This window comes from Porites lutea, chromosome 3 (genome assembly GCF_958299795.1).
Source record: "Porites lutea chromosome 3, jaPorLute2.1, whole genome shotgun sequence".
NCBI classification, from domain to species: Eukaryota; Metazoa; Cnidaria; class Anthozoa; order Scleractinia; family Poritidae; genus Porites; species Porites lutea.
In genome coordinates this window covers 13,733,364-13,757,995 of record NC_133203.1, presented here as the reverse complement: position 1 = coordinate 13,757,995, position 24,632 = coordinate 13,733,364, and the positions used below count along the sequence as shown (strand labels likewise).

At 40.0% G+C, this 24,632-nt stretch overlaps 1 protein-coding gene across 2 annotated transcripts; it reads left to right on the top strand.

Annotated features, from left to right (window-relative positions):
- The first annotated feature begins 1,957 nt into the window (after positions 1-1,957).
- On the top strand, positions 1,958-24,436 carry LOC140930530 (uncharacterized). 2 transcript variants are annotated; one of them, XM_073380254.1, is made up of 7 exons: positions 1,958-2,090; positions 2,536-7,465; positions 7,839-8,057; positions 12,524-12,601; positions 16,927-17,469; positions 19,813-20,634; positions 21,626-24,436. In XM_073380254.1, the coding sequence occupies exons 2-7, from the start codon at positions 2,824-2,826 to the stop codon at positions 21,772-21,774; spliced, it is 6,453 nt and encodes a 2,150-aa protein (XP_073236355.1). In that variant the 5' UTR covers positions 1,958-2,090; positions 2,536-2,823; the 3' UTR covers positions 21,775-24,436. The 2 variants fall into 2 exon arrangements, with proteins under 2 accessions (XP_073236355.1, XP_073236354.1); XM_073380253.1 differs by having other exon boundaries at positions 21,623-24,436.
- The last annotated feature ends 196 nt before the right edge of the window (positions 24,437-24,632 follow it).

The following is a 24,632-nucleotide window of genomic DNA, read 5'->3' as shown; positions in this document are numbered from 1 at the left end:
GAATAAATACGGTAGGATAGCCTTCCATAGGGGGGTGGGGTGGGGGTGGGGTGAGGGGACAAGGGAGTGCGGACAAAAAAATAGATGTCCCAATCCAACGTTGTTTCTTGTTTTGAACAACCTAGTCGAAGTTTACTTGAACTTTCCAAAATAATGTTTTAAAGTCCTAAGGAGTTGACCGTGGTAAAATAAAAGAAAGCCGCCTATGGATTGTAATGTCAATCATTTGGCCTGGGTTGAAAATGTTAAAGTTATTTGCCCGCGTTCTTCCACAAGACTTGAGGTGTGTCAAGAGAGAATAATCAACATTATTCTCTTTTGGGCCTAGACAGCTCAAAAAACACAACCTCTTCCCAAGTTGAGACCAGTGCAATACTTTTAAAAATCACGTGAAACTGACAGAATAAATGCAATGTTTAACGTTCCTTTTACAGTTCCATTTTTTACAGTTTTTGAATTAATTTATCTCGAATAAGTACTTTTCTTTTGATACGAAGCACATGATAACTCAAACAGACTCTTGTATCGCCCACTTCATTGGATAAGTGATTAGGAGATACTTGTCGACAATAGTCCCTAGTCCCTAGGTTTCATTATTCCTTGCGGCCAGGGGCAACCGAGTTTGTCACCGAAGCGCACGCACATCGACCAAGAGAGGCTTGGCGACTTTACACCGAGCAACTATATTGATCAAAGCACAGAGTTCGCTTGAACGCTAAATGGCCTCGTTTTGATGCATCTGTTAGTTTCGACAAGTGAATCGAAGCTTTGGTTCTGCCTTGGAGTTGCACATTTGGTTATTATAATTACTGCCGAAGCACGGGTTTCTCTTGGTAAGTACATCGTTTGTTGAGCTGCTAAATGACTGGTTGGGGGAGGAATTATCATAAATGACGAACCTTTGTTCACTGAGACATCTGCAGACATCTGCATCTGCCCATATATGGGCTATATAGCCGGAGTATGTGCCGCTGTGGAGAGTATGGTTTTCAAGCAGTTTTCTCTAGGATAGGGTATATAAATCAGAGCGTTTGGGTCTAGAATAGGGTATCATTTTTCAGGAAATTGATCAGTTGGTTGAAGATTTTACCTAGACTAGGGAAACAGCTACTCTAGGATACGGGGGATTTGGGGAGTTTACTCTAGTATAGGGTAGCAAAATTCAGCTGAACTAGCTCTGGTATAGGTTAAGGGTTCCAGGGTTCCAGCCGCACATCCCCACCCAGAAATTCCTAAAGTACCCCCCCCGGGCGCGGTAGCTGGCTACAGAGGATCGTCTGTCGTTAGACTTTCGATAAAGTCCTTCGTCCTGAGTATTTAATGTGCCCGCGAGACGAAGACCTCTCGCGACTTCGTCGCTCGCTCGGCCGCTTCGCTCGCTCCTTACGAATAGGAAGCTCGCTCCACTCCGCACGCTCTCAACTGTGAAAGTGAAAGTATTACTCGTGAGGTCAACTAGTGGCAAGTCTGGTCTGTCGTCTGTTTTAATTTATGTACAAGGTTTAATAATTCAGCTGTTGTCAGATAAGTAAACCCTATATTGTGCGGGGGTGTATGTGAACAAGAGAGTAGACATAAAATTGGCTGGATCGATATATCGATCGGGCTTTAGCATTTACCTTTCAATACAACCGCGAGTAACAAAAATAAATAACTAAACAAATGCTACTTAGCACGATCCTAACAGTTTAACCTCACTGTCACCATGCAATTCCAGAAGAGAAAAAAGTTCCGAAAATGAGAAGAAAATTCGTGAGACGAAACAAGACAGAGCTAGACATGCGCAAAAACAAGGGTTTTAATTTGGGGTATGCCTGTGAAATGCGTCTAGTGTCGAGTAAAGTGGAACGAAACAGCAAACTGTCTACTGCGCTTGTGCAAAACAAACCAACGAGCTTCGAGCATTTTACGAGCTTTTGTTTGTCTTTGTAATATTATATGCAGGAACTATGCGCATTTCTCGGGATAGGTTGCGCGTCAAATAATTCAATTTGCTTCAAGAATAGAAGGGAATCGTTTTGTCGCTTTCTCTTTACGGCGATCTACAAAGAAAACCAGCAAACAAAAACAGCAGTTTGTCGTGTCGTGAGGTTTGTATGCAAATTTTTAAAAATCTGTCGTCTCCTAGTTTCCAGTTCGCTTGCATCAGTAAACTCCTGCTGGGTTGGGTTATCTTATAGTAAGTATTGTATTGTGAAAACAACCCAAAGAGCAAATGAATGGTTGAATACTAGAGCTTGTTTATTCGTTCGTTAGGGTCTCGTAGTTAGGGATACCAAATCCAGCCTTTCGGATGCTTTCGGTAGTGTGAGCGAGCAATACTCGATTCGCGACAATATGATATTTGCAAAGTTTTCGATTGCAGTGTGACAATGGATCGTTGAATTCATCTTACAACTCCAACTGTATTGGTCCTTATTTTCATAATTACAATGAAAGGCTTTAAGGAAAGCTTATAAGAGCGTTGAAGGAGAACTTTTATTTTGTGCTGAATTCTCGTTATCATTGGTTGCCTTTCATGTTTTTTATTGACAGCGAATCGTGACGTAAGGAACGCAATCTAATGACCCATAATTCTTCTCTGGGAAAGTGGCGTGAAGTTCAACATGGCGAACCACTGTCATGCAGACAGAGAAGAAACCTTTCGATGAAGTTGAATGTCACGGGACTTAGGAAAAACAGACATCGAAACCATTTTTTGGTCTATTACCACGTTATACGCTACGTTTAACGACGGGATTGAAACAAAAAGCTTGTGAGAACTGGGAAAGCTTGATCGAGGAAACCGCTGTGTAAAGTGCGACAGAAGTATTTCTTTACAAAATGAATGAACGTTCAGGTTCGCCAGAGATCGATGTGGTCGGTAGTGGAGATCATTCGGAAATGTTTAACTCAAGAAGTGGTAGATTGTATCTGGAGTCGACAAACTGGGCTCACAGAAGAAACCCTTCGCGTTCGGCGAATGAAAATGGCGCGAATCGCCTCGCGGCAAATACAAACAATGAAAGAAATCAATCGGAAACCGTGAACCTTCGAGTTCGAAACATGGGATTTATTACAGTGAAAAAAGAACCCGAATCAGAGGATGACAACGAAGGTGGTTATTCTCTTAGCTCCTTGCTTGAAGAATGTGATTTTGACAAAACCTCGCGTCGAAGGGCTCTGAAATCGCCTACATCACTTGCCTTGTCTAAACCGAAGCCTATGGAATCCGCCAAACCAGCACCGTCTTCGCAAGGACGACCAAGGCAAAGCTTGGAAAATGTCATAAGTTCGTTAAAATCTGCAAGAGCCATGAGTGATAACAAACCCGCTCCAATTAGCAGGCCAGTTGTGATGCGTCCTCAAATTGTCTCTGCCCCAACTCCTGTGTTTTCCTCCCCAGGAACAAATGGACCCCAGATTGTTGATGTTCGATCCCTTGCATCAGTGGCAAGACCACCTATCAAACAACCTGTACCAATCAGGGGTATGCTCCCAGCCCAATATCAAATATCTATGGGTTCAGCTCTCAATGCAGGGCATCCAAGGAGATGTGCAGCAAATTCAGCTACCAGTGTGCCTAATTCTAACACACCAGTTTCTACTACAGCACAAACAACAGTTATTCCAAGTACAAAACCAGTAAATATTAGATTTGTTTTGCCTGCCAATGTGCCTTTCAGTACGGAACAATTTCAACAAGTTCTCCAGGCTACTCTAGCGTCAGTTGCTAGCAGTACAAAGGTGATAGAACCAAATCAGTTGCAGCAAGCAATACAGGCAGCACTGACCTCTGTCACCAAATCTACTGTTGCTTTTAATCCAGAACAACTTCAAGAAGCCATTAAAAGTTCTTTAGCTGCTGCTGGAACAGATTCAGCACCCATCTCCCAAGTTAAGATGGCAACTTTATCTCCAACTGCTGTTTATTTGCCAAGAGGTACACAGAGGCAACCACAAACAATAGCACCAAAACCGCCACCATTACCGCAAAAGCCGACTGTTATGCGTGTTGAGACAAGCTATGGTAGCAATGATCCCCCCTCTGTAGTTAGCGTGCCACCTGCTTCAGTAGCCTCTGCGGTAGCAGTGACACAGGCTACTAACAATTCTCTCCCAGTGGAACGTAATCTTAGCGATAATCAGTCAAGTTCAGAAAGTATTAGTATGTCCACTAATTTGAGCTCAGCAAGAGATGCACTTATCAAGGCTCTTCAGAAAAATCGAGTTTTAAACAGTCCAGCCTCATGCACCATTTCTCCTCCTAGTGCAAGTCTTGCATCATCTGCAGTCACATCTGCTAGTGCTGAGACAGAGTCATTTGATTTCGACTCGTATTCGCCCCCATCATCTCCTGTACCACCAGTGTCTGTTTCTTCTACGGATGAGACTGGTCAGGCAATATCATGTTCTAATAGCAGCCTTACTGGATCTACACCTCTAACAACATCAGTAGCTACACCTCTAACAACAACAGTTGCTACACCTCTAACAACAACAGTTGCTACACCTCTAACAACAACAGTTGCTACACCTCTAACAACAACAGTTGCTACACCCTTAACAACAACAGTTGCTAACAGCAGCAATACAGATGCTCTTGATTCACAAAAGGTGTCTACATTGCCACAGGGAAACCAATTGAATACTTCCACAAGTTTCAGTGGAAGAGCTCCAGAGCTATCAAACAGACACGACTCCATTACCCCTATGAATGTAAATCCTACTGCAAAGATTGCAACATCTTCAAAGGCAGAGAATGTTAATGGTCCCAATCCCCTGCTGGTACCCTCTGCAGCCCCCATGGCAGCTTTGAATACCACATCAGTAAATTTGCAGATTTCTCTACCAGTCAATATAACACCTGAACCTGTGAGCATTAGCAATGTCAAAAAGCCTACAGGGAAAGGAAACAAGCCTGCCCCTACAGGTTGCGGATGTTGCTCAAACTGCAAAAATATGCCTGTACCAGATAAAGATACCTATGACTGCAACCATAAAGGATGTGGCGCTGAGTACACTACTCTACGAGGACTCAGAACGCACCATTATTACCACCCCACTCACAAACCACTGTTTCCTGTTGAAAAAGCAGCCAATTCAGTGGAATATTTTCTACCCTCTGAACTTGCCAACTGTCACCGCAGTGCGAGACTGCGTGAACTTTTAAAGCATCTCACCAATGAAGAATTAAAAGAAATTTTCTTACCTCGTGTTGCCAAGACATTTTCACTTTTTGAGTTATTAGAAATGAAGTCTGTTCGTGCTAATACCGCTCGTGGTCAAGTATCTGTATCTGCTTTTAAAATGTATAGCGAGTTTGAACGTTTCAGAAAAGAGGTAGAGAATAGGTTAATGGAGCTGATTATGTTGCCTCAGGGAAAAGGGGGCTTTGTGACTGAAAAGAAGAAAGAAGCTCGCAAGGATGCACCTGCAGTTAACACAGCTAAAAGTGATACCAAACCAGAAAGCTCTCCCAAACAACCACCGACAGTTTCTGATTCAAGTTCAAGCAATTCCTCTGTTACAAAGAAGAAAGCAGAAACAATTGTCATTGATGATACAGAAGGCAAACAGAGCACTGTTGCTGCCACGACTGAATCACTGAAGAATGGTACATCAGCTGTTAAACCTTGTCCAAGTCAAGATATTTGTAGTGGCATATCCCCTAATGTTTGTGAAGGGGAGAAGACTACCAAGGGCCCAACTTCTATAGAGAAGAAATCGGATGCTTCAGCTAGTGAATCTGGTGAAAAGAAGCTTGCTGACAAGGAGTCAAAGCAATCAGATACATTGGCACAATCTGCTAAGGAAGGAAGTGAAGCAGTGAACAGTGCTAAGCCATCAGATGAAAAATCAAGCAATCAGCAGTTAGAGTCAGAACAGGTGACCCAAACCAAAAGTAGTGTTACTGTTACCAAGGACTCTACATCAGAACCAATGGAAACTGATGAGCTTCAGAGAAAAGAAGTTAGCACTGCAGAAAAAGAAAAGCAGAAATCTCCTTCGACAGATGTTATAATGGTGGATGCAGAGGAAAAAATAGAACCTGTGAACAAAGAAAGTGATTTGCTTTTAACAGGAAAAGGAAAGGAAACAACCTCACAAGACACTGCTGATGGCAAGGTTGGCAGTAAGACTCCAGTGCTTAATGCAGATGAAAATAAATTGAAGGTCTCAACAGAAAATGAAAAGCAGTCTGCAGTCTCTAGTGGAGAGGAAAAGTCACAGGGAGTAAGTGAAAAACAAGTAATTTGTGTTGAAGAAGAGCATAAAGGAGGGACTAAAGCAGTGGGGAAACAATCTGTGGTAGCTGAGAAGGAAAAAAGTATGCAAGCTGAAAATGACGGAGCTGTAAACACTGTTAAAGATCTTGGCAATAACTCAAACTCAGGCAGTAATCTGTGCAAAACTAGAGATGTCACAGTAGTAGAAAGTACTGAAAAAAATATGGCTGGCAGTGGAAACAAAAAGGCACCACAAGTTTCCCTGACAACAGATAAAGATTCAAAAGACCATTCTGTCAAAGAAAAAGTAGTTGAAGAGGGATGTAAAGAGATTGATAGTGGAGGAAAGGAGACTAGCAAGGTTTCGAAATCAAATGAGGAAAGTAATGAATCAAATGAACAGTCCACTTCACAGATGCAATCTCAGGAACCCAGCGAGAAAGGCATTGAGGAAGAGAAACAAGGTTCATCTTGTACAGTACCTTCCAATGCTGATTTGACTGGTAGCAGCAGTTCAGACACTCAAACGGAAGCAAGTGAAACACCATTGCGTAGTGAACTAAAAAGAAGGCTTATCGCGTACTCTATTGACGAGGATGAAGGAATTAATGAAAACAACCTTTGGGAGTTTGGTCTTCCATTTGCAGTAAAGTGGGGTAAAGTTATCAAAAAAATCGAGACAGTGGAAGCCAGGAAAATAGCAAGGAGGGAAAATTATACAGATCAAGACATGAGACAGTTCATTTATAGTAAACCAAAGGATGCAGCAAATGTTGTTGTAAGTGCTGATTGCCATGCCCATCCAAGTTTCTACAGAGCGTATGTGATGCCAGCGTTGCTAGACAAGCATATTGACGATTTTGGCCTGTTTGGAAGGAAAATCCTAAGCGGACTGAACTTGTCAAGGAAAAAATATGTGGATGTTCTTAGATCCAGCATTGGCCCTGAATTAGCAAAGATTGTTGGAATAAACATTTTCCCAACTTTTAAAAGAATTATGGATACATGGGAGATGGTAAAGGATTTGCCACCTGGAGGAACTGTGAAAACACCGCTGGTGCTGATCCCTAGACCGGAGGATGGTCGAGATGTTGCTGATGATGAGGATGAACCAGCGCCTACCACTACCGCGGTTTGTCGCACAGCAACCAATGTGCAGAATTCTGTGCCCAGAGTGAATGACACCTTCAAGAGACTAGGTCCACCTGGAAATGAGCTTAATGGTAACAACAAGAGACCAAGACTGGATACCTCAGGTACTTAAAACTTAATCTCAATAGTGATAAAAATCAGTTTTCTCCTTACAATACCAATCCCTTATCCAGAGAAAAGGTTATGAGAATTTATAAAATGATCACCTAGGGGGAAATGCTTTGATCTGTTTTTAGATTTTCAGAAGATTAGTCTGGCAAATTTGTATGTGGATGTCGGGGGTGGGTGGGGTGGGGGGGGGTTGTTTAAAGGGTTAAAACTGTATTTTTTTTTTACTGTCAAGACACAGGTAGAGCTAATTTGGGGTGTGTAGGATAAGTTCCTTGGCAACTTGATGTAACGTCCAATTTTTTTTATATTCTGACATTTGATTATTATTTCTAAATTCTGATTTACATGGAATTTTCAATACAGTAGATGCCCCAAAAGATACCACTGAGACAAGCAAAGCTCAGAATGACTCTTCTGCGAGAATTGTACCTCAGCCTAACGTCACTGAGAAGGGGCAGAAGCCTGACAGCTCAGATAGTACAAGTACAGGGAAGGAACAGCAGTCAGACAGTAAAAACCAGCCAGCTGAATCAAACAAGGGTCAAAATGGACAGTCAGCATCTGAAAAACCAGCAACAGAGAAAGGTATGTGAAGCAGTTTGCATGTATGGTACATACATAATAGTCAGCCCACATGAAAGCTGACATTCCAGACATCCAGGGTTGTCAGAAAGCTTTGAAAAAGATGGCTGAGTTGTCAAACTAAGCGGCCAGTCCAGGGATATTAATTTTATTTAAAAAACGCTATCTGTAAATAAATGCCAAGTAGAGTAGCCGGCTGATAACTAACCAAGTAGGCTGCGATTTTCGTCAGCAGCCGGCTACTTTTGACAACCCTGGACATCATGAACGCCTTTGTTTTAACTCCTGCTGTATGAAGTTTTCAAGTCACAGCATGGAAAGAGAGAAAATGTGACCCTTCATGCGAAAAGGGGGCTTATGGATTTTACTAAAAACCGTGAATTTTTTTCACGGTCACGGTGCGTGAATTAGAGTTTTCACGGCGTGAATTTCAAATTCCACGCCCGTTCACTCCATGCGAGAATTTTTCACTCTTGGCGTGAAACTAATCATGTTGCGACAGATCAGCGAAGACTTTCACGCCGTGATTATTTAACCGGTATAAACTTTCACGCCGTGAAATTAAGAGTGAACACATTTTCACGCCGTGAAACATGTCGAGGGTGAATGAAATCTAACCTGTTTTTTTTCGTTTTGTGTTTTTTCTTGCCCCTTTTCGAACTGGAAAAAAACAAGAATACCTGGTCACGTCAAGCTAAATTTGTGGAAGTTGATCCCACGGAAAAAATAATATTTCTCTCTGCATATTCAAGCCGTTTTAAATAGCTCATGAAAAAAATTAAAAAAAAAACGTATTCAGACTATTCCGCGTTCAGGCCTGTAAAGCCACAAATCACAATCAAACTAGTCACAATTTCTTGTCGATTTTTTTGTGTGTTCATGGCAAGTATTTTATTAGATATGCACGATCGTAACTGCTTGTGTTTCATGTCAATTTGTTTACATTGTCTGTAACTGCAACAGTCGGTGACTTTTGGCTCTTTTTTTTCTTCTCCGCAACGTGCAAATTTTCCCAATGTCGATGTCAGAGACGCTTAGTTATTTACTAAACATGGCAAGGTTTTCACTCAAGAAACCTAACAAAATTCTTTGCGGAAAGACTAACTATTACTGCCATTCCTAAAACCGAGATAATTGTCGTCTATGTCGACGCGCATTGCAGTGAAGTGCCTGATCTTATCTACAGTTTTGTAGCCCCATCACACGTGCAAACTCTACTTGATTTATCATGCTCCATTTCAAGTTCCTTGTCTCTTTGCTAAATGTTATACTCAAAATTTCGCCGTTACAACGATGACCAACGATCTGAACAGAAGGAATGAAATAAATCCAAAAGATATCACGCAATATCAAAACATGCGTTACATATTTCATCTTGTCGCCTCAGAGTCTAGCATTTGCATAACTTCCTGGAAGAGATAAAAGCTTCTTTTGGTTGTAAATTTAGAGAATCTTCGGTGACTCACTTTTTAAGCGATTTCATCTGTTCTGCCGAAAATCAAAAATCAAAAAGTACTGACCAGTACATGTTACATTCATGTGGGCAAATAAATGCTTGCATGACATGTAAACAAACAATGTTACATTTCATTTTGACTGTTGGAAGATTTTCATGGCGTGAAATTAAATTTCACGGTGACTGAAATTTTTCACGGCATGAAATATTTTCACGGCGATTATAAACTTTTTCACTGCGTGAAATTTTCACGGTAGCCGTGAATTTTTCACGGCGTGTTCACGGCGTGAAAGAGAAATTTCACTCACATTCCAAAAATTTTTCTTACTTTCACGGCCTGGATCGTGAAAATAGGTATAGCGTGAAATTTAGATAAGCCCCCAAGTCGCGTGAAGGGTCACAAATATCAAATTTCAGTTGCTTTTTTTCAATGTTGGGGATGTCAATGTTCTCATTGCTTGAAGGTCCCTGGTAATAATTATTATTGTGGGCTCCTCTTGTTGCCTGCGATCCTAATCTCCAAGTTGTTCTTTCATGTGTGGCTAGCATTGATTTGGACTTCCACTAAGAATGAATGGTATGCAAAGCACATCGCTGGAGCAAGAGCTTTTGCTTTGATCTCACCTACACTCCCTAACCTTTGGTTATTACACGTACTAGCATACCTTTGATGTTGTACATTCAGTCTAATTAATAATTGCAATAGGACTGAGTGGAGTCCAATTATTCAGTGTGTAATCATACGAGTGATTCACAAAATCAGACAACCGCATAGCTGGAGTCTGATTTGTTTAATCGCGAGTATGATTACAGACCGAATTGGATGACACGAAGTTCTGTTACCAATTGATCATAACTGTAACAAAATTTGTGATATTTTAAGCTTATTTTGATTAAAACACAAATTCCCAGAGTGTTCTTGTTAGCAGTAAAAAAAGCCATTTAAGTGCGTGTGTGTGATGGTGCATACTGTCCTATTACACTGTCCTTTTAGTGCTGAAATCAGGACAGTTGATAGCCAATCAGATTTGAGAATTTTGTTACCGTTATGATAAAAGATAAAATTTGGTTAAAATGGTCTCAACCTAGCCTGGTTTAAGCAGGAATTGCTGTGTCTCCCAGCGCTAGTTATTCATGAATATAAATAATAACAGGTAATCTGAGTTTGGAGAAATTGATGAGTTTGATGCATTTATTGATTTATTAATTGATAATTAATCTTAAAAATTACAAGCTTTGCTCTCAGAAAAATTGAAACGATTCCAGTGCTCTGAACCTGTGAAATCTAGGCTGCCCAGCATATCTATGAGAAAAAACTAAGATTTTTTAGTTACTTTGGAGCAAAAGTTAGTTACCAAGGTCCACCAAGCACTGCAATAGCACAACCTTGAATATGACTGTTAAAGGTGAAAAGGACACTCATGGTTATCTGTGTCAAGGGGAAAACTGATCACTACAGTGTATCTGTGTGTTATCCTTTCTAAAGCTTTAAAAAATCTATTCAAAGCAATTGACGACTGAAACTTAAGTTCTCATAATTTTTAATAAGCAACAAATGTGATATATTACACAGAGTAAATCCTCAATATTATTGGAAGACGGGCATGTATTTTTGCAGATAATTTATTGTCTCTGATTGCCCCAAATCAGTGCAGAGTCAGCCTGAGAAAACAACAGACATTCACAATTCCACAGGGCTCTCATTAAGAGGTGGGAGGCGGAGATTTCCCCTGGTTTCTAAGAATATGGCCCCGGGCTACTTTCATAGGAAAATAGAAGAAAAATAGAACCAAAAGAAATCCCTAGCTGTTTGATTCCCCACCTACTTGTTGTATTTACCTGGCAACTTCAGATCTTAGTGACAGCCCTGAAGGCATCAATGATTTCCCCGCAAAATGACATCTTGGGAGAGAGTACAGAAATTTCATACTGATGGTGTGTCAATACCTGATGTGAATAGTGCTTCTAATTGGCCATGTGCATGATGGGGTCATTTTACTACTTCTACCAGAATCCTTCTGGGGTTTGCTTCCTTGTGCAAATTAGGGCTTTTGCTGTATAAGTAATGATCCGGTAAGGTGCAAAGTAATTACTTTTGTTATGTGGCAATGTGCTTTCCCCACATACGGGTGTAGAAGAATGCGTAAACCTACAGAAAGGCCACGGGTTTACTGAATAAATGTCAGCTGTTCCCTCAGGCTAGTAAACAGACTGTGGAACATTCCTTGGAATCAATAGTAGCTTGCCTGTATTTTTACTTATTTACATTGTTTGTAGTGGTAAAATCCCTGATATTGACTTTTGTATCCCCCTATTGTAGCTAAATTCCTATAAATGTTTGCACTGCAAATTGAGCTATTTCATTAGGTTACGATTGTTAACTGTCAACCCTGAGAGTTTGCTTTGTATAACCTTGAAAACGAGGGACGTACTTGCAGCATGGTTCTTACAATCTTGAAAAGGTCTTGAATTTTAGTAATTGTCGTGAATAGTCCTTGAATTTGGTTAAGGTCGTTGAAAAGTGCTTGAATTCTTTAGTAGGTCTTTAAAAATCCTTGAAATCACTATCTTGTCTAAAAACATTTTGAATTTTGTGCATGAGCAATATCTTCTTCTGTTTCTTTATTTTAAATGCTGTTTCTGTACCTCAGATGCAATTGCAAGTCATACCCAGACATTTTACAAAGCGTTGTTGTGTAGAGTTGTACAGAATAATATGATCAACAATGGCTGAAGAAATAAAAATCGCAAATGACTCCATGCACGTCTTAGCAATAATGTGTTCAAAAGGGGGTTAGAGAATGCTGATTTATTGAATAAATCTTAGTCCTTGAAACATGTAATTTGTCCGTAAAAAATCCTTGAAATTTGTTTGTCTGGAGCTGAATGAACCATGTTGCAGCACTCTGCACGGGTGAAGTAACAATAATCATGATTTGCAGTACGGCAGAAGCTTTATTCCAAGGTTAACTGTTTGTTCCCTCATGTGATTTTCCCTATCTTGTTGTTATAGGATCTGGAGATAGTGGGAGAGGATCTTCAAATTCAACAGGTGCATCCCAGAAAGAACCGTCTGTGATCAGTACAAGTGGTAAGTTTTTCCATTATCCTAATGCAGTTGAACAACTCCACAACAGCCACCATAGGAGAGAAGAAAGTGGCTGTCATAAAGAGGTGGCCATTGTGTAGAGAGGCTTACAGTCAGGGCAGGTCAAGAGTACCCCCCAAGATGGTTGAATCCATTGGTAGTTGTAGCTTTCAGTTTCATCTCTGCACTTCTGCATACTTAATAAGCAGTAAATTCTCACGCGAGGTAGTCATGAAATTTCTGCCAGCTCAGTTTTCTTGAATTTTGATGTAAATCTCTTTTAAGTCCCAATAGTGACCAAGATCAAATTTCTCCAAACAATATCCATACACTGTCAAGAGATAAGAATTAATAAAATGATCACACAAGAAAAAATGCCTTGATCTTTTATCAAATTCTCTCTACTAACTCTTAAAGGAAATGTATAGAGATCAGTTTGGAGAATTTGTATGTTGATACTGGGGCTTAAAGGGTTAAAACAATTTTAACCATTCAAAGATATTTCAATCTGACCGAATACAGAGGAGTTATCGTGAAAAAGTTCACTGCTCATTACGCATGCAGGAATGCGGATTTAAATTTGAGACTGGTTGTGGCAACAACTAATGCACCTATCAATGTAAACCCAGTGGGGGCGGGGGGGGGGGGAGTGTGGGCAAGGGGTGGGGATTTGACAAATTTTAAAATTTTTTGATCAAATTCCCCAGGGTGGGAAATGAAAGGTCAATCAAAAGTGTCAAAAAAACCCCACCCCAGGGGAAAAATCTAAACAAACAATACTATAATACTATATGAAACGAATAAAAGAACATTTCAAAAGTAATGAAACCTAAAATGCTTTATAACATCGGCTCAACATGTCGGATCAGTGATCTGTAAAAAATCCTCTGCCTTTCTTGGTAGTGTTCGATTTCAATCGAGGTTTGCAATCAGATGGGAACCTGAAGATAAAAACTTTCTCAAAATAGACATTATCTGTTTAGATGACAGTGTACAGTATCAAATTATGGCGATTAAAACAAATGAAAACTTCATACCTTTCTCCAACAGAGTGACTTTCAGAAAGCCTTGAGGGACAGACTTGGTAACCACTTCTGAATTGATACCAGGCTTTTATAAGTCAAAGTCAAATGTCCCGACTCCGGGGTTGCTTCGCACGATCAAAAGCCCGACAGGGGGATAGTCTCAGGCATCAAATCCCCGCCCCTTGCCCGCACTCCCCTCCACGGGATTTACATTGATAGGTGCATAATGTATTAATTTTTCAAATGAGCAATTTATTAATGCAATCTTCGAAGGTATGCTTGACCTGCCTTGTGTGTAAACAAGAGTTAATGTATAGATTATTTTTCTATGAAGAGGTGGCCATTAGTTGAGGTTTTACTGTACAACCTCAGGAGTTGTGTTTCCAGTGTACAAAGAAAGTGGTGTCCGATAGCCCGGGGCTAGTGGATTTTGCTACTGGGCTAGTGAATTCTGTTCTCAACTTGCCCGACAGGCAGGTAACATTTTGGGGGGAATGTCAAATTACAGAAGAACGGTAATCAATCCCACGCATTTAAAAAAAAAATTGGGGGTCTAGTTAAAGTGACTCTTGAGGTAGTACATTCCAGCTACAGCCTGCCTGATTGGCAAGCTGTAAAACTGACTTTCTTTGCACCCTGGGTGGGGCACTTTCTTATTTGGCCCAAACAGGTGGGTGCTGCCAACAGGGTATGGCTTTCAGGGTCTCAAGTTTTAAAGAGGGTATCAGTGTTTTTGTTACAAATAGTAGTGCTGAGTCAGGGGACTCTTCTTGTGAAAAATCGTGAGTCCCAGTCCAGAACTATTAAGTCCCAGCAGAAACTCATAAGGGGTTGAAACGTGTAACTCTCATATGTTTGCTTTGTCTGATGCTCGTGATTATTCATTTTCGAAAGTACCATATTTGGAACGAGAAGAAGAGATAACTGACCAATCAAACTTCGTAAACAACGTGACGTAATATTCCTTCAGGTTCCCTCGCTCGCTTAAAAAAATGGCCGACAAATGGGGGAAAAACTCCCGAAAGCCGAGAAAGCTTTCAAAGGTTGAAACCAGGAATCTTACCCAAACACTGAGCAGGATATTTTTGCCTTACCACTTGGGCCAAACGTAACATTATGAAACCCACTGACGGCCTCACAACTTCTTGAAGTTGTCACTTCAAAAAATGATGCCTCGTTGACCCTCTGCACAGTAAACTTATACTGCAAATAGCTGCAAATAGCCTTTTAAATTCTTATGTTAAAAGTCTAGGAAAAACAGTGAAAAATATTTTCGAATAAAATTCATTAGCTGCATATTGAAAAGTGTCCAAAACCTGAACCTGACATCTTCGCAATGCTTGTAATGAATGTGAGAAGCATTTTAAAAGCTTAAATTAAACTTGGATATTGTAATCACGATCGCGTTTTGAGCTGATTTTATGATTGAACAAACTCAAAACAATAGACAGAGAAGCCGTTTCTTGAAAATTTTTATTCAAAGTCCAAAAAATTAATCCTTTAAAGCAATTCGGAAAACACTATCTGGATCGTGGATCCGTTCAACCAAGTGAAATCGGCTAAGCACATGGCAAAATTCAATCTATTAACTTTTCTTTAGCGCCGAAGAGAAAAATTTATAAAACGTCTATGAAACATTTAAAAATACATAAATTCCCTTTCAAAAACGTAATTGTCTAGGCCATAGAGTGCAAAATGTACCTGAAAAACTTCACTGCCTTGGTTGCATTTCAAAACAGACCATGCGCTCCGTCGTGAAGAAAACAAGGTTGAATTCCTTGAAGGACGATTTCTTGATGAAAAACTTCCCTTTCTCCACAAAAAGACAGCTGAGCATTCTTTTGATCTTTCTCTTTCCATTTTTTGTCTTTTAACGATGTATTTTAAACCTTGAAATGCAGAACTCTTGTCTTAAAACATCTGCATGGTGATCGCGCAGCAACCATTTTTTTGAAAATGGATATCTGTCACTAAGGTTTCCAAATATGGTAAAAGTGAATATTCACGAGCATTGAAAGCGAGTTACACGTTTCAACCCCTTATGGGTTTCTGGTCCCAGTTCAAAAAGCAATGAGCCCAAAATTGAAAATGTGTGGGCCTTTATGTAACCAGACAGTTAATCTGAAGACAGACTCCAAACTCTGTACTATAGTATACTGAAATTAGAACATAGTCCTTTTATTTTAAAGCACAACGTAGGCTACAAGAAATATGCATCATTAAATCAGACAACAGCCATAATAACTGCCACAGTAATTAGACGAACAGAATATTTCTACAAAAACACATGTTCAGATTGATCGATCTTTGCGTCCTACAGGATGCATACCATGAATTATTTAGCGTCTTTGGGGATTTTTATGGGTCAGGCATGCAGGACGCAGAGGTAACAAAATCACTGGGTTTGAAATGTCTCTATTTAGCATTTCGAATCTAATTCAAAATGCGTAACAGAGAAATAAGAGTGAGTCTAGTAATAAGAAAAATTATTTTATGGTTTAAAAAGGTTCTTACAAAATTAATGGTCAGCCATGTATCTTTTATTGATCTGGGTAAGTTATTAAAAAGAAATTTTCCTGATTATCTTAACAATCAGTTGTTTTTCTTAGCATTAACTTTAGTTTGGTAAGTGAATGTTGTTACTTCTGTAATAAATGCAAAAAGGATCCTCTTAGTTTATAACCTAACTTATGCATTTACAAAAAGAAAGAGTGAAAAAGACCAGGCTTGCCAAGATTCAGACGCTGACATCTGAGTCTGCAAAACTTGGTTTGCTAGCTCAATTGGTTAGAGGTCTGTACTGTTATCACAGAGGCCAGGGCTCTAATGCCAGCAAGCCTGATTTTTTCCTTTTCAGGTTTTCTTTTTGCAGCTGCATAAGTTGTGTTCGAAACTGTGAGGATCGTCTTTGCATTTAATTCTTCATTCCATGGTACAATGTATGAAATTCATGTATACATTCCCTCAACTTCATCTTGTCTCATTAGTGTAAACTGTGCAATTTTCTAATGAAATAATCCAACAAATATAGAACTACAGTCGACCCTTCACTAACGGTCACCTCTCCACAATGGCCACCTCTCTACAACCAAACAGCAACTTCTTTTGGTGGACAGTCCATACATTGACTCTTGTTTTATAAACCTCTTTACAATGGCCACTTTCTTCTGTCCCCAAGGTGGCTGTTGTGAAGAGGTTCAACTGTAATTCATTTAGACATTTAAAATCTAAAATGCAGTTGTGGGCTTCCCTCTGTGCTTCCAAATCCACCCTCCTTCACATATTCTATTGATTTTTTTCTAGGTGCAACAGCTTCATCTTCCCAAGGTAAGCCATCTACCACTTCAAGTCCACCTCTGATCATACCAAAAAAGGCAACAATCTACACTAATGAAACCAGCAAGGCAGGAGGTTCTCCATTACCCCTCTCTTCTGCAAAAGGTTCACCATTATACCTGGTTCCTGTGGAAAAACTTGCTCCCAAACTTGTTGAACAATTCCTCAACCAAGCCAAAGGAGATGGTGTCAAGACGCGGAGCTCTAGCAGCACTAAGAAACCTAAACAAGCAAAGCAAGGCTCTCAGGTGTTTGTCCTGATTCCGCCATCCAACCCCAGTGGGAGTCCTACCATACAGACGCTGACTTCTGAAGAACAGCTGGAGGGTAGCGGGGATAAGAAGCCACTGCTGTTGCTGCCGGCAGATAAGGTGCCCAAAACTATGGCCAGCCAGTCACCTACTGTGCGAAGAAAAATGTTGATTACAGTGATGTCGTCACGTGAAAATACAAGCACTGCACAGTCGGCTGCGAAGCAGAGCATGACAACCACAAGTGCTTCTTCAGCAGGTGTGAGATTATAACGTTGTATATGTACCTTTTATGACAGTCCCAGCCAGAGCTAGTTGTCAAAGCTCAACCTTTTTAAAAGTCACTTTTTGGCAACCTAAGGTTATAAAATGATAACCAGACATAAAAATGATATTGGTCTTATAAATTATAAAATAATTATGTATATTGCATGAAAGATTTAATGAATGGAAACGGTTGCCAAACTGCTACATCCAAATGTTTGCAGCAGCAAATAGCATCTTAACGCCTGTGTCCATGTATTAAAAAACCTGGACACTTATGTGAAAGAGGCAAAGTAAGAAAAAAATTGAGTGTAATACACTGTAAACAATATTCATGCAAATGTTTGTCATGCTCTTGCACAAGAAGGACCATAAACTCTAACTATTTAAAACACTGTTGTTTCACGGCATTAATGAAAAACACAGGTTGTCAAGTTGGTACCTTTTGCTGCAGTTAATATTTTTAGTCATTATTTTTCTTTTCTACTAGCCATAGGAACAAAAAAAGTTGCAGCTTGGAGCGCTTTGAGCATTAGGTGAATTTTTTTCTGGGTAATCCAGAGTTTAAAACCCTCAGGCGTACCTGTAAATTATAGCCATCTGGTTGCTTCCTGCCAGTTCACAGTTGTTGATCCCGTTACTTACATTTGTATTCTTTTTCAAAGTATTCAAGTTAGGCTCAGTTCAAACTTCAAACTTTTCATACGCCACTTCCACGTTTCCCACAATGCCCCTTATTTGCCCCCCGAAATTTTGCATAAACTTTGTTTGTCATTTCTCCTGGGTATTGTAGCCGTCCCAAGAGAAATTGAAAACAATGCTTATGCAAAGTTTTGGGGGGCAAATAAGGTGCATTATGTGAAATGTGGAAACAGCGTAATCCCCACAAAGAAGTACATGAAAAGATCAATTAAGTCTGCCATATCTAATTCGGGTCAACCCATGAATTTAGTTTGAGTTGACCACATGGGAATTTTAACTAAGGGGGTGTTTACATGAGAAAATTCTTACTGGCACGAGTCTCATACCGAGATGACTTTTTGATTTCGTATCGCATTTACATGATGACTGGGTCATTTCATGTCTCGTTATTTGAAGGTACACTTCATGTTGATAAAATACACATGTGATTCAAAATCGCAAACATTATGCATGCGCTACCTATTCCAGTCTACCGGCAGACCGATTTTACACCGATACTGATACCGCTGATACCACTGTGAGATTTCGTACCAGAGTGAAATTCTCGCCCAAGTACAAGAACCAGGGTGAACTGACGCCGGGGTGACTCGCGCTGGCATGACATTTTGTGGTGGTATCATGTAACAAATATAGAGCCATGACAGGGAACCGGAGTGAACTCGCTCTGGGCGAAAGTCGCCCCGGTGTCATGTAAACACCCCCTAAGGAGTGACTTTGTTTCACACATTGAACCTTTCATGAGCCAAACCAAATTTGCATAAATTACTATAATTTATTTTCACTGGTAAACATTTTAGACCATTGTACATTGTGAAAATGAATTGAATTGAATTAAGAGGAATTGGGGCAAACAACGGACTGCATTTCATGCCATCAAGGATTTTAACTCGCTTAGCCAGGCAATCGGACAATCCGTGAATCTGAATATTTTTAAACGTAATCTTTTTAAATTTGTAATTTAAATGAATTTCATGCCATCAAGGATTTTGACTCCCTTAGCCGGGCAATCAGTCAATCCGTGATTCTGATCTCAATAAAGATTATTATTATTATTATTATTATTATTTAAGTTCGATGTCTGAATCAACCACTGAACTTGTATCATTTGGGTTGACTCAAATAGCTGTTAAGTTCAATACATGAAAAGGTCGACGTTTGAACAGGGCCTTGAGTTCCTCTTAACTAACTAGAGCAGCTAATTGCACTTCCTCTTTAAACAAAGCTTCATATTTTCATTGTTATTTCGCAGAATTTAGAATTTGTTTCTATGAAGTTGACATCAGTTAAAACAGTGAAGGTTCCCTTTAGAATCACACCCCTTTTGCAGAATTAGCCCCATTCAGTAGAGCACTTGACTGTAGAGTGGGAGGTCGTAGGTTGGATTCTCGGACCTGGACCAATACTCAGGGTCTTAAAATAACTGAGAAATGAAGGTATTGCATTTCTGATTTGCCTTGCAAATGGCAAGACCTTGCATGGCCCGGATGGATAAAATGGCACTCCCGTCTCCAGTAGGTGACAAAAAATAGTGTGCCCAATTAGTATTTTTGTGCTGAATAAATTGACACTGAAAAAATTGCTTCTTTTTTTGTTCCTAATTTACCTGTAAAATAATCCTGTTCATTGTATTGTGTAGGAGATCAACAGAGGCCTGATTCCGCTGTGCAGTCAATTACTTCACCAATCATGAGTACACAGGAAAGTGACAGCAACACAGGTACAACAGCAACAGAACCCAGCAAAGAGGTAACAACAGGTGTTCCTCATCCGGATGGAGGATCACCAGATACAAGTGTCAAGAGTTTAGTGTCTGTTGTTAATAACACTTCAGCTCTGGGTTCTTCAGCCAAAGATTCTTCAGGGGAGGATACCACAGGTCACCCAAGCTCTGTGCCTGACGAGGTTAATCAAAGTCAAGGGAAAAGTTCAGAAGATGCTGAGCCTGAGTTGAAAGAGTCCACTGAAAGAACAGAATCAGCTGCTTTATCTTCTGGAGACACTAACACACCCACTGACCCATGTGGAAAAACTCAGGCTAGCGGTACTACTGTGAGCGCAGATTCAATGGACAGTGAGAAGACTGGTGGGTTGGATTTCCTAAGATCAAGCTTATTACCCAGCGATATGACGTTAGATCATCTTCTCAAGGACATGACAGGCAATGGTTCAGGTGGTGAAGCCAGTGCCATGTCGCCTCTCGATATATCTGAAGTCATAAGTAGTTTTGGAGAGTTGCCGGATGAGTCCAGTGCTACGGTCACTGATGATACTGTAACCACCACAGTGCAAGGTGCAGCCTGTGACTCTGATACCGAGACCAGAAGCAGTAGCCAGGGTAGCACTGTTGGTGATGATAATAACCTCGCTACTAGGAGACAGTCTCCCAGGCGGGGACCTTCTGCCACCAAGTTAACACCAGTGAGTTCTTTAGCAGAAACTTCATCTCCCAATACATCAGGTACGTTTAAACTTGAACCTGTAGGTTTAGAGGACTTAAATTCCCACCCCTCAACCCCCACTCCCCACTGAGGGAATGGATGTCAGTTTGTTTATCCATAACCCCGCACTGAGTTTTACGAAAGAAGCCTTTGTTATAGTGGTGGTGTGCTGTGGAACAGCTTGCCTTTGGAGGTCAGACAATCGACATTCATGTATGTTAAAGAAGCTCAATTTTGATAGTGATTATTACTTAATAATTCAATAGTGTTGTGTAATTTAACACATGGCTTTCTTATAATAGAATGTAATTGTACCTGAAGGAGTTACAGTGTTTATATAAAGTTTACCTTGCCCTCCCCTCTCTAATCAGTCCCCCCTTTTTTCAGAGGAAAAAGGTTCAGCCCTCTCCCTTTCCCCACCCCCACCCCCCTTTCCTTACTGAATGTTCTTCACAATCAAATTAATAATGATAGACTGTATATTTAATTAATCCCCACTTAATTACTTCATGCGAACTGCTCCGGTAAGGTTTACTGGTAGGTGGATTTTTTTTTTCATTTTTGGCTGCATGACCTCCAGCTTCATGTGCTTCAACTTTTCCGCTTTGCTTTCTTGTTTGTTATTGAGGATTGATTTCATGTTCTGGTCGTTTGATTAATAGCAGTATAGCGCCCGGTTTCGCTTTTGAGGATCCAGCTTAAAGCACTCCCCATAGGCTTACCTAGTTCAAGTTCAAAAAGTTCAACATAACAAAGGGAAAAAAGTGCAAAGCAGCCAAAGGAGCCGAGCTTTCGAGTTGGCTACTACCACAGAGTGGTTACAAGTGGGTGGAGGTTATACTCTCCACCCGTCATCTTTATCATCACTCCATCATTGTCCTATTATTTTCCTTTTATTTTTTTTCTTTTGTTTTATTTTTTTTCTTTTTGGTTTGCTTGTTATGGGTGGGGCTTATACATAGGCTCAGGGTAAATCATGAATTGAACCAAGTCCCTTGTTTCTTTCAGAAGCATCAGACAACGAAGATGGAAGCCCCCCGAGAAAACGTCGAAAAACCCCAACAAGATCCTCTGTGCGTTCCTCCACCCAAGTCACCTTCGTCCCTGATAAAGATGTCGCCGGTAAAGCGTTAACATCAAAGCCAAAGGCACGAAAATAGTTTTTTCTCTTGTTTACTTTTCTGCGTAGTAACAGAAATGACATTTATTCATTTTTGCTAAACAAAACATTACTACAGCTCTCTGTTCATCCTTGGTTAAAAAAAAGCTAGTGACAACATTTGGCTGTCAAGTGTATTTAATCTCCAAAGGGTTTCTTCTTTGAAATACCTTAATTTTGGGACCTACGTGTCCTGTATTGTTTTGTCTCAACATTCGTATCATAATAGCAGTTTTAGTGAGGACAAAAGTTTCCTTTGTGGCTTAATGTGTATCGCAGAAGAAAGCATAAAAATTACGACAAATATATAAGTATGTTTACATCTAATTATTTCTAATCACAAGGCTTTGCTAGGATTATAATTGAATTTTAAACCTTTTACTCATATACGCAGTACAGTTTTTTTTTGCGCTTGTAAGTCGTTAGGCTATACGTTGCACTACTTGATGTTTCAAAAGTCTCGTTTCTAGTTTCTGTCGAAGATTTGAAGAATTAGACCACCTTCGTACTTGTTTCGTTGTTGAAATACTGCATGTAAAACTGAGCTCCTGTAAAAATTCGTCTATTTGAAGTGTTAAATCCACCAGAATCCACTTGTTTTGCGCGCGTGTAGGGAGTTGACTTGTTATTAATTACCTTCCTCCAGACTTTCTTACAGAGAAAGGAGGAGAAAAAAAAATAGAAATATTTTAAATTCTAATTAGGGTTTTTGATATGGGACGAGGCTAGAAGGCAATTGTTAGCCACTATCTATTGAGCAACAGACTGACAGTGATTATATGGTATTGTTTGGGGCAACTTTTTTTAGTAACGACCGCATTAAACTTGTATTTCCATATTGTAGACCACTGAGATATATTTATCCTTAGCGATGCGGTTGGTAGCTTAATCACCGTTTAAGAGAAATTTTGGAGCATATGTGGGTACTTAGGTATATGCGTCTCAGAGCATTATTTCGTAGTTGTTTGATAAATAGATTTGTGCTCACTCGTAAGATATCGAGTTGAACACGAGAAGATAAAATTTGTATCCACAAGCGGGCATGTAATATTCTGTTTATTATATATACACCGATGGCGAGATGCTGTGATGCTCTTTTCCTATTGGCTGAGACTAAAGTAGCCATGACAACCGTGATATCTTCACATGTGAAGGATAAAAATTGCATCTTCACTGGATACCAAATTTTCGTCACTGGAAATATCCTGGTATTTCATCGGCGTCTATATAATAATAATAATTATTATTATTATAATTTATGCTTCTTATACTAGCTCTTTCGCATGGTTCTGATGACAGCGTTATAGAAACTGACCCTAGTAAGTTTCATTTGGTAAAATGCAGCAAAGTGAGATGCTCGTTGTTAAAACTTCGCCCAAATTTGAATGGGCAGACCAATGAATTTTAGCATCGACTCGAAAATTGGAACGTCTAATAACATTCCTCAACAATTGATTACTACAGTCATCGTGAAAAGTGTGGGGAAGCAGGAGGCTGCTGCTTTTTACCCTTTTCCTCTTCTTCTCCCTCCCCCCCCCCCCCCCCCTCCTCAACTAAAGGTGAACTACTACAAAACGGTAGTCGTGTTAACGAGGTGTCTTTTAAAGTGGGAGGGGGAGAATTGAAGGGTAAAATCTCGACAACAGTTTATAAAGGGGAATACTTGCATGATGGAAAACTCGAGACAGAAGAAAAATACATAAAATAACGGGGAAAGTGACTTAAGGCGAAAGTTCAGACGATAACCGCCCCAACGTGGTCGCAGGTTTTGAAAAAAAAATTATTTTGGATTTTTTGGGTCGGTTATTTAAACGAAGTCTAACTTAGACCGCGGTTTAGGAAATCTTTGGACAGATAGATCTCCTCCTTAGTGGGTTATTTTAAAAAGACAAATGCTTTTCTAGTCAACACTACATGTTTTCATGAAACTGATCACGATAGATGGTGTTTACGTAGAAGCGTTCGGCAAACTGAAAACGGCTTGGAACGCGGTTTTGTTAAAGGCTGGCTAAACTCCGTTAAATATCTGGCCCTTTAAGTTTGGTTACTCCCGTTTTTGCGTCACTCTATTTGGTAACACCTTCACTAAACTGCGAATTTGTCAGCGGAGAGAGCTACCAATGTATGTGCTATCCTTTATCCAAGGGAGGGATGTTAATATGTTTCTTGTGAAGTAAATATTTTCATATTCATATGCAATAAGAAAACTAGGTTATAAAAGTTATGCAAATAGTTATACCTTCGTTTTCTTGGGAAACTAGCACGTTCCTTTTGTAGAATTATCCTGTACTTGTCAGTCAAAAATTGATTTCATTTGTCTTTCACTGGGTCTAAGCGAAGACCCTAGCGAAGTTTATCTACACACAGCGAACTCGCGTTTGGGAGAAACGAAGCGTCTGTGTGGGCGTATTTACTTCACACTATTTCGTTTTGAAAGGAGTTTTATGGTTATGGTTATGAAAACTTCGCTAGTACTCTCAAATTCGCTATTTCTCAAAAATTTCTTTCGTGTTTACATAAACGTAACTAATAACTGAGGTTGCTCAAATCAAGGCGTTATTAACGATAAAAAAAAACTGTAGATTTAATGTATGAAGCCATGAGAATTGCTTCTTTTCTTTCGCGTGAAGTTTTATAATAAAGTTATGGTGCGATTCCTTCCAGGCCTGAATTTAGTAATGATTGATGTGATATAGTAACGCTGAAACTGAACTAAAAACGTTCGAGAGGAAGCACCGCAGCCTCGTCCTCAGGCCTGTTCGCGCTACTCGAGTGAGCGGGGAAGGGGTGGGGGGGGGGGGGGGGGTGCTTGGAGCCGAGGGCGAATTCTTCCTACAATCATTACAGGTGACGTCACAT

Coding starts and splice junctions, on each gene's coding strand:
- LOC140930530 (XM_073380253.1), top strand. CDS start 2,824: ATGAATGAACGTTCAGGTTCGCCAGAGATCGATGTGGTCGGTAGTGGA. Junction 7,466..7,838: donor ACCAAGACTGGATACCTCAG/GTACTTAAAACT, acceptor TCAATACAGTAG/ATGCCCCAAAAGATACCACT. Junction 12,602..16,926: donor GTCTGTGATCAGTACAAGTG/GTAAGTTTTTCC, acceptor ATTTTTTTCTAG/GTGCAACAGCTTCATCTTCC.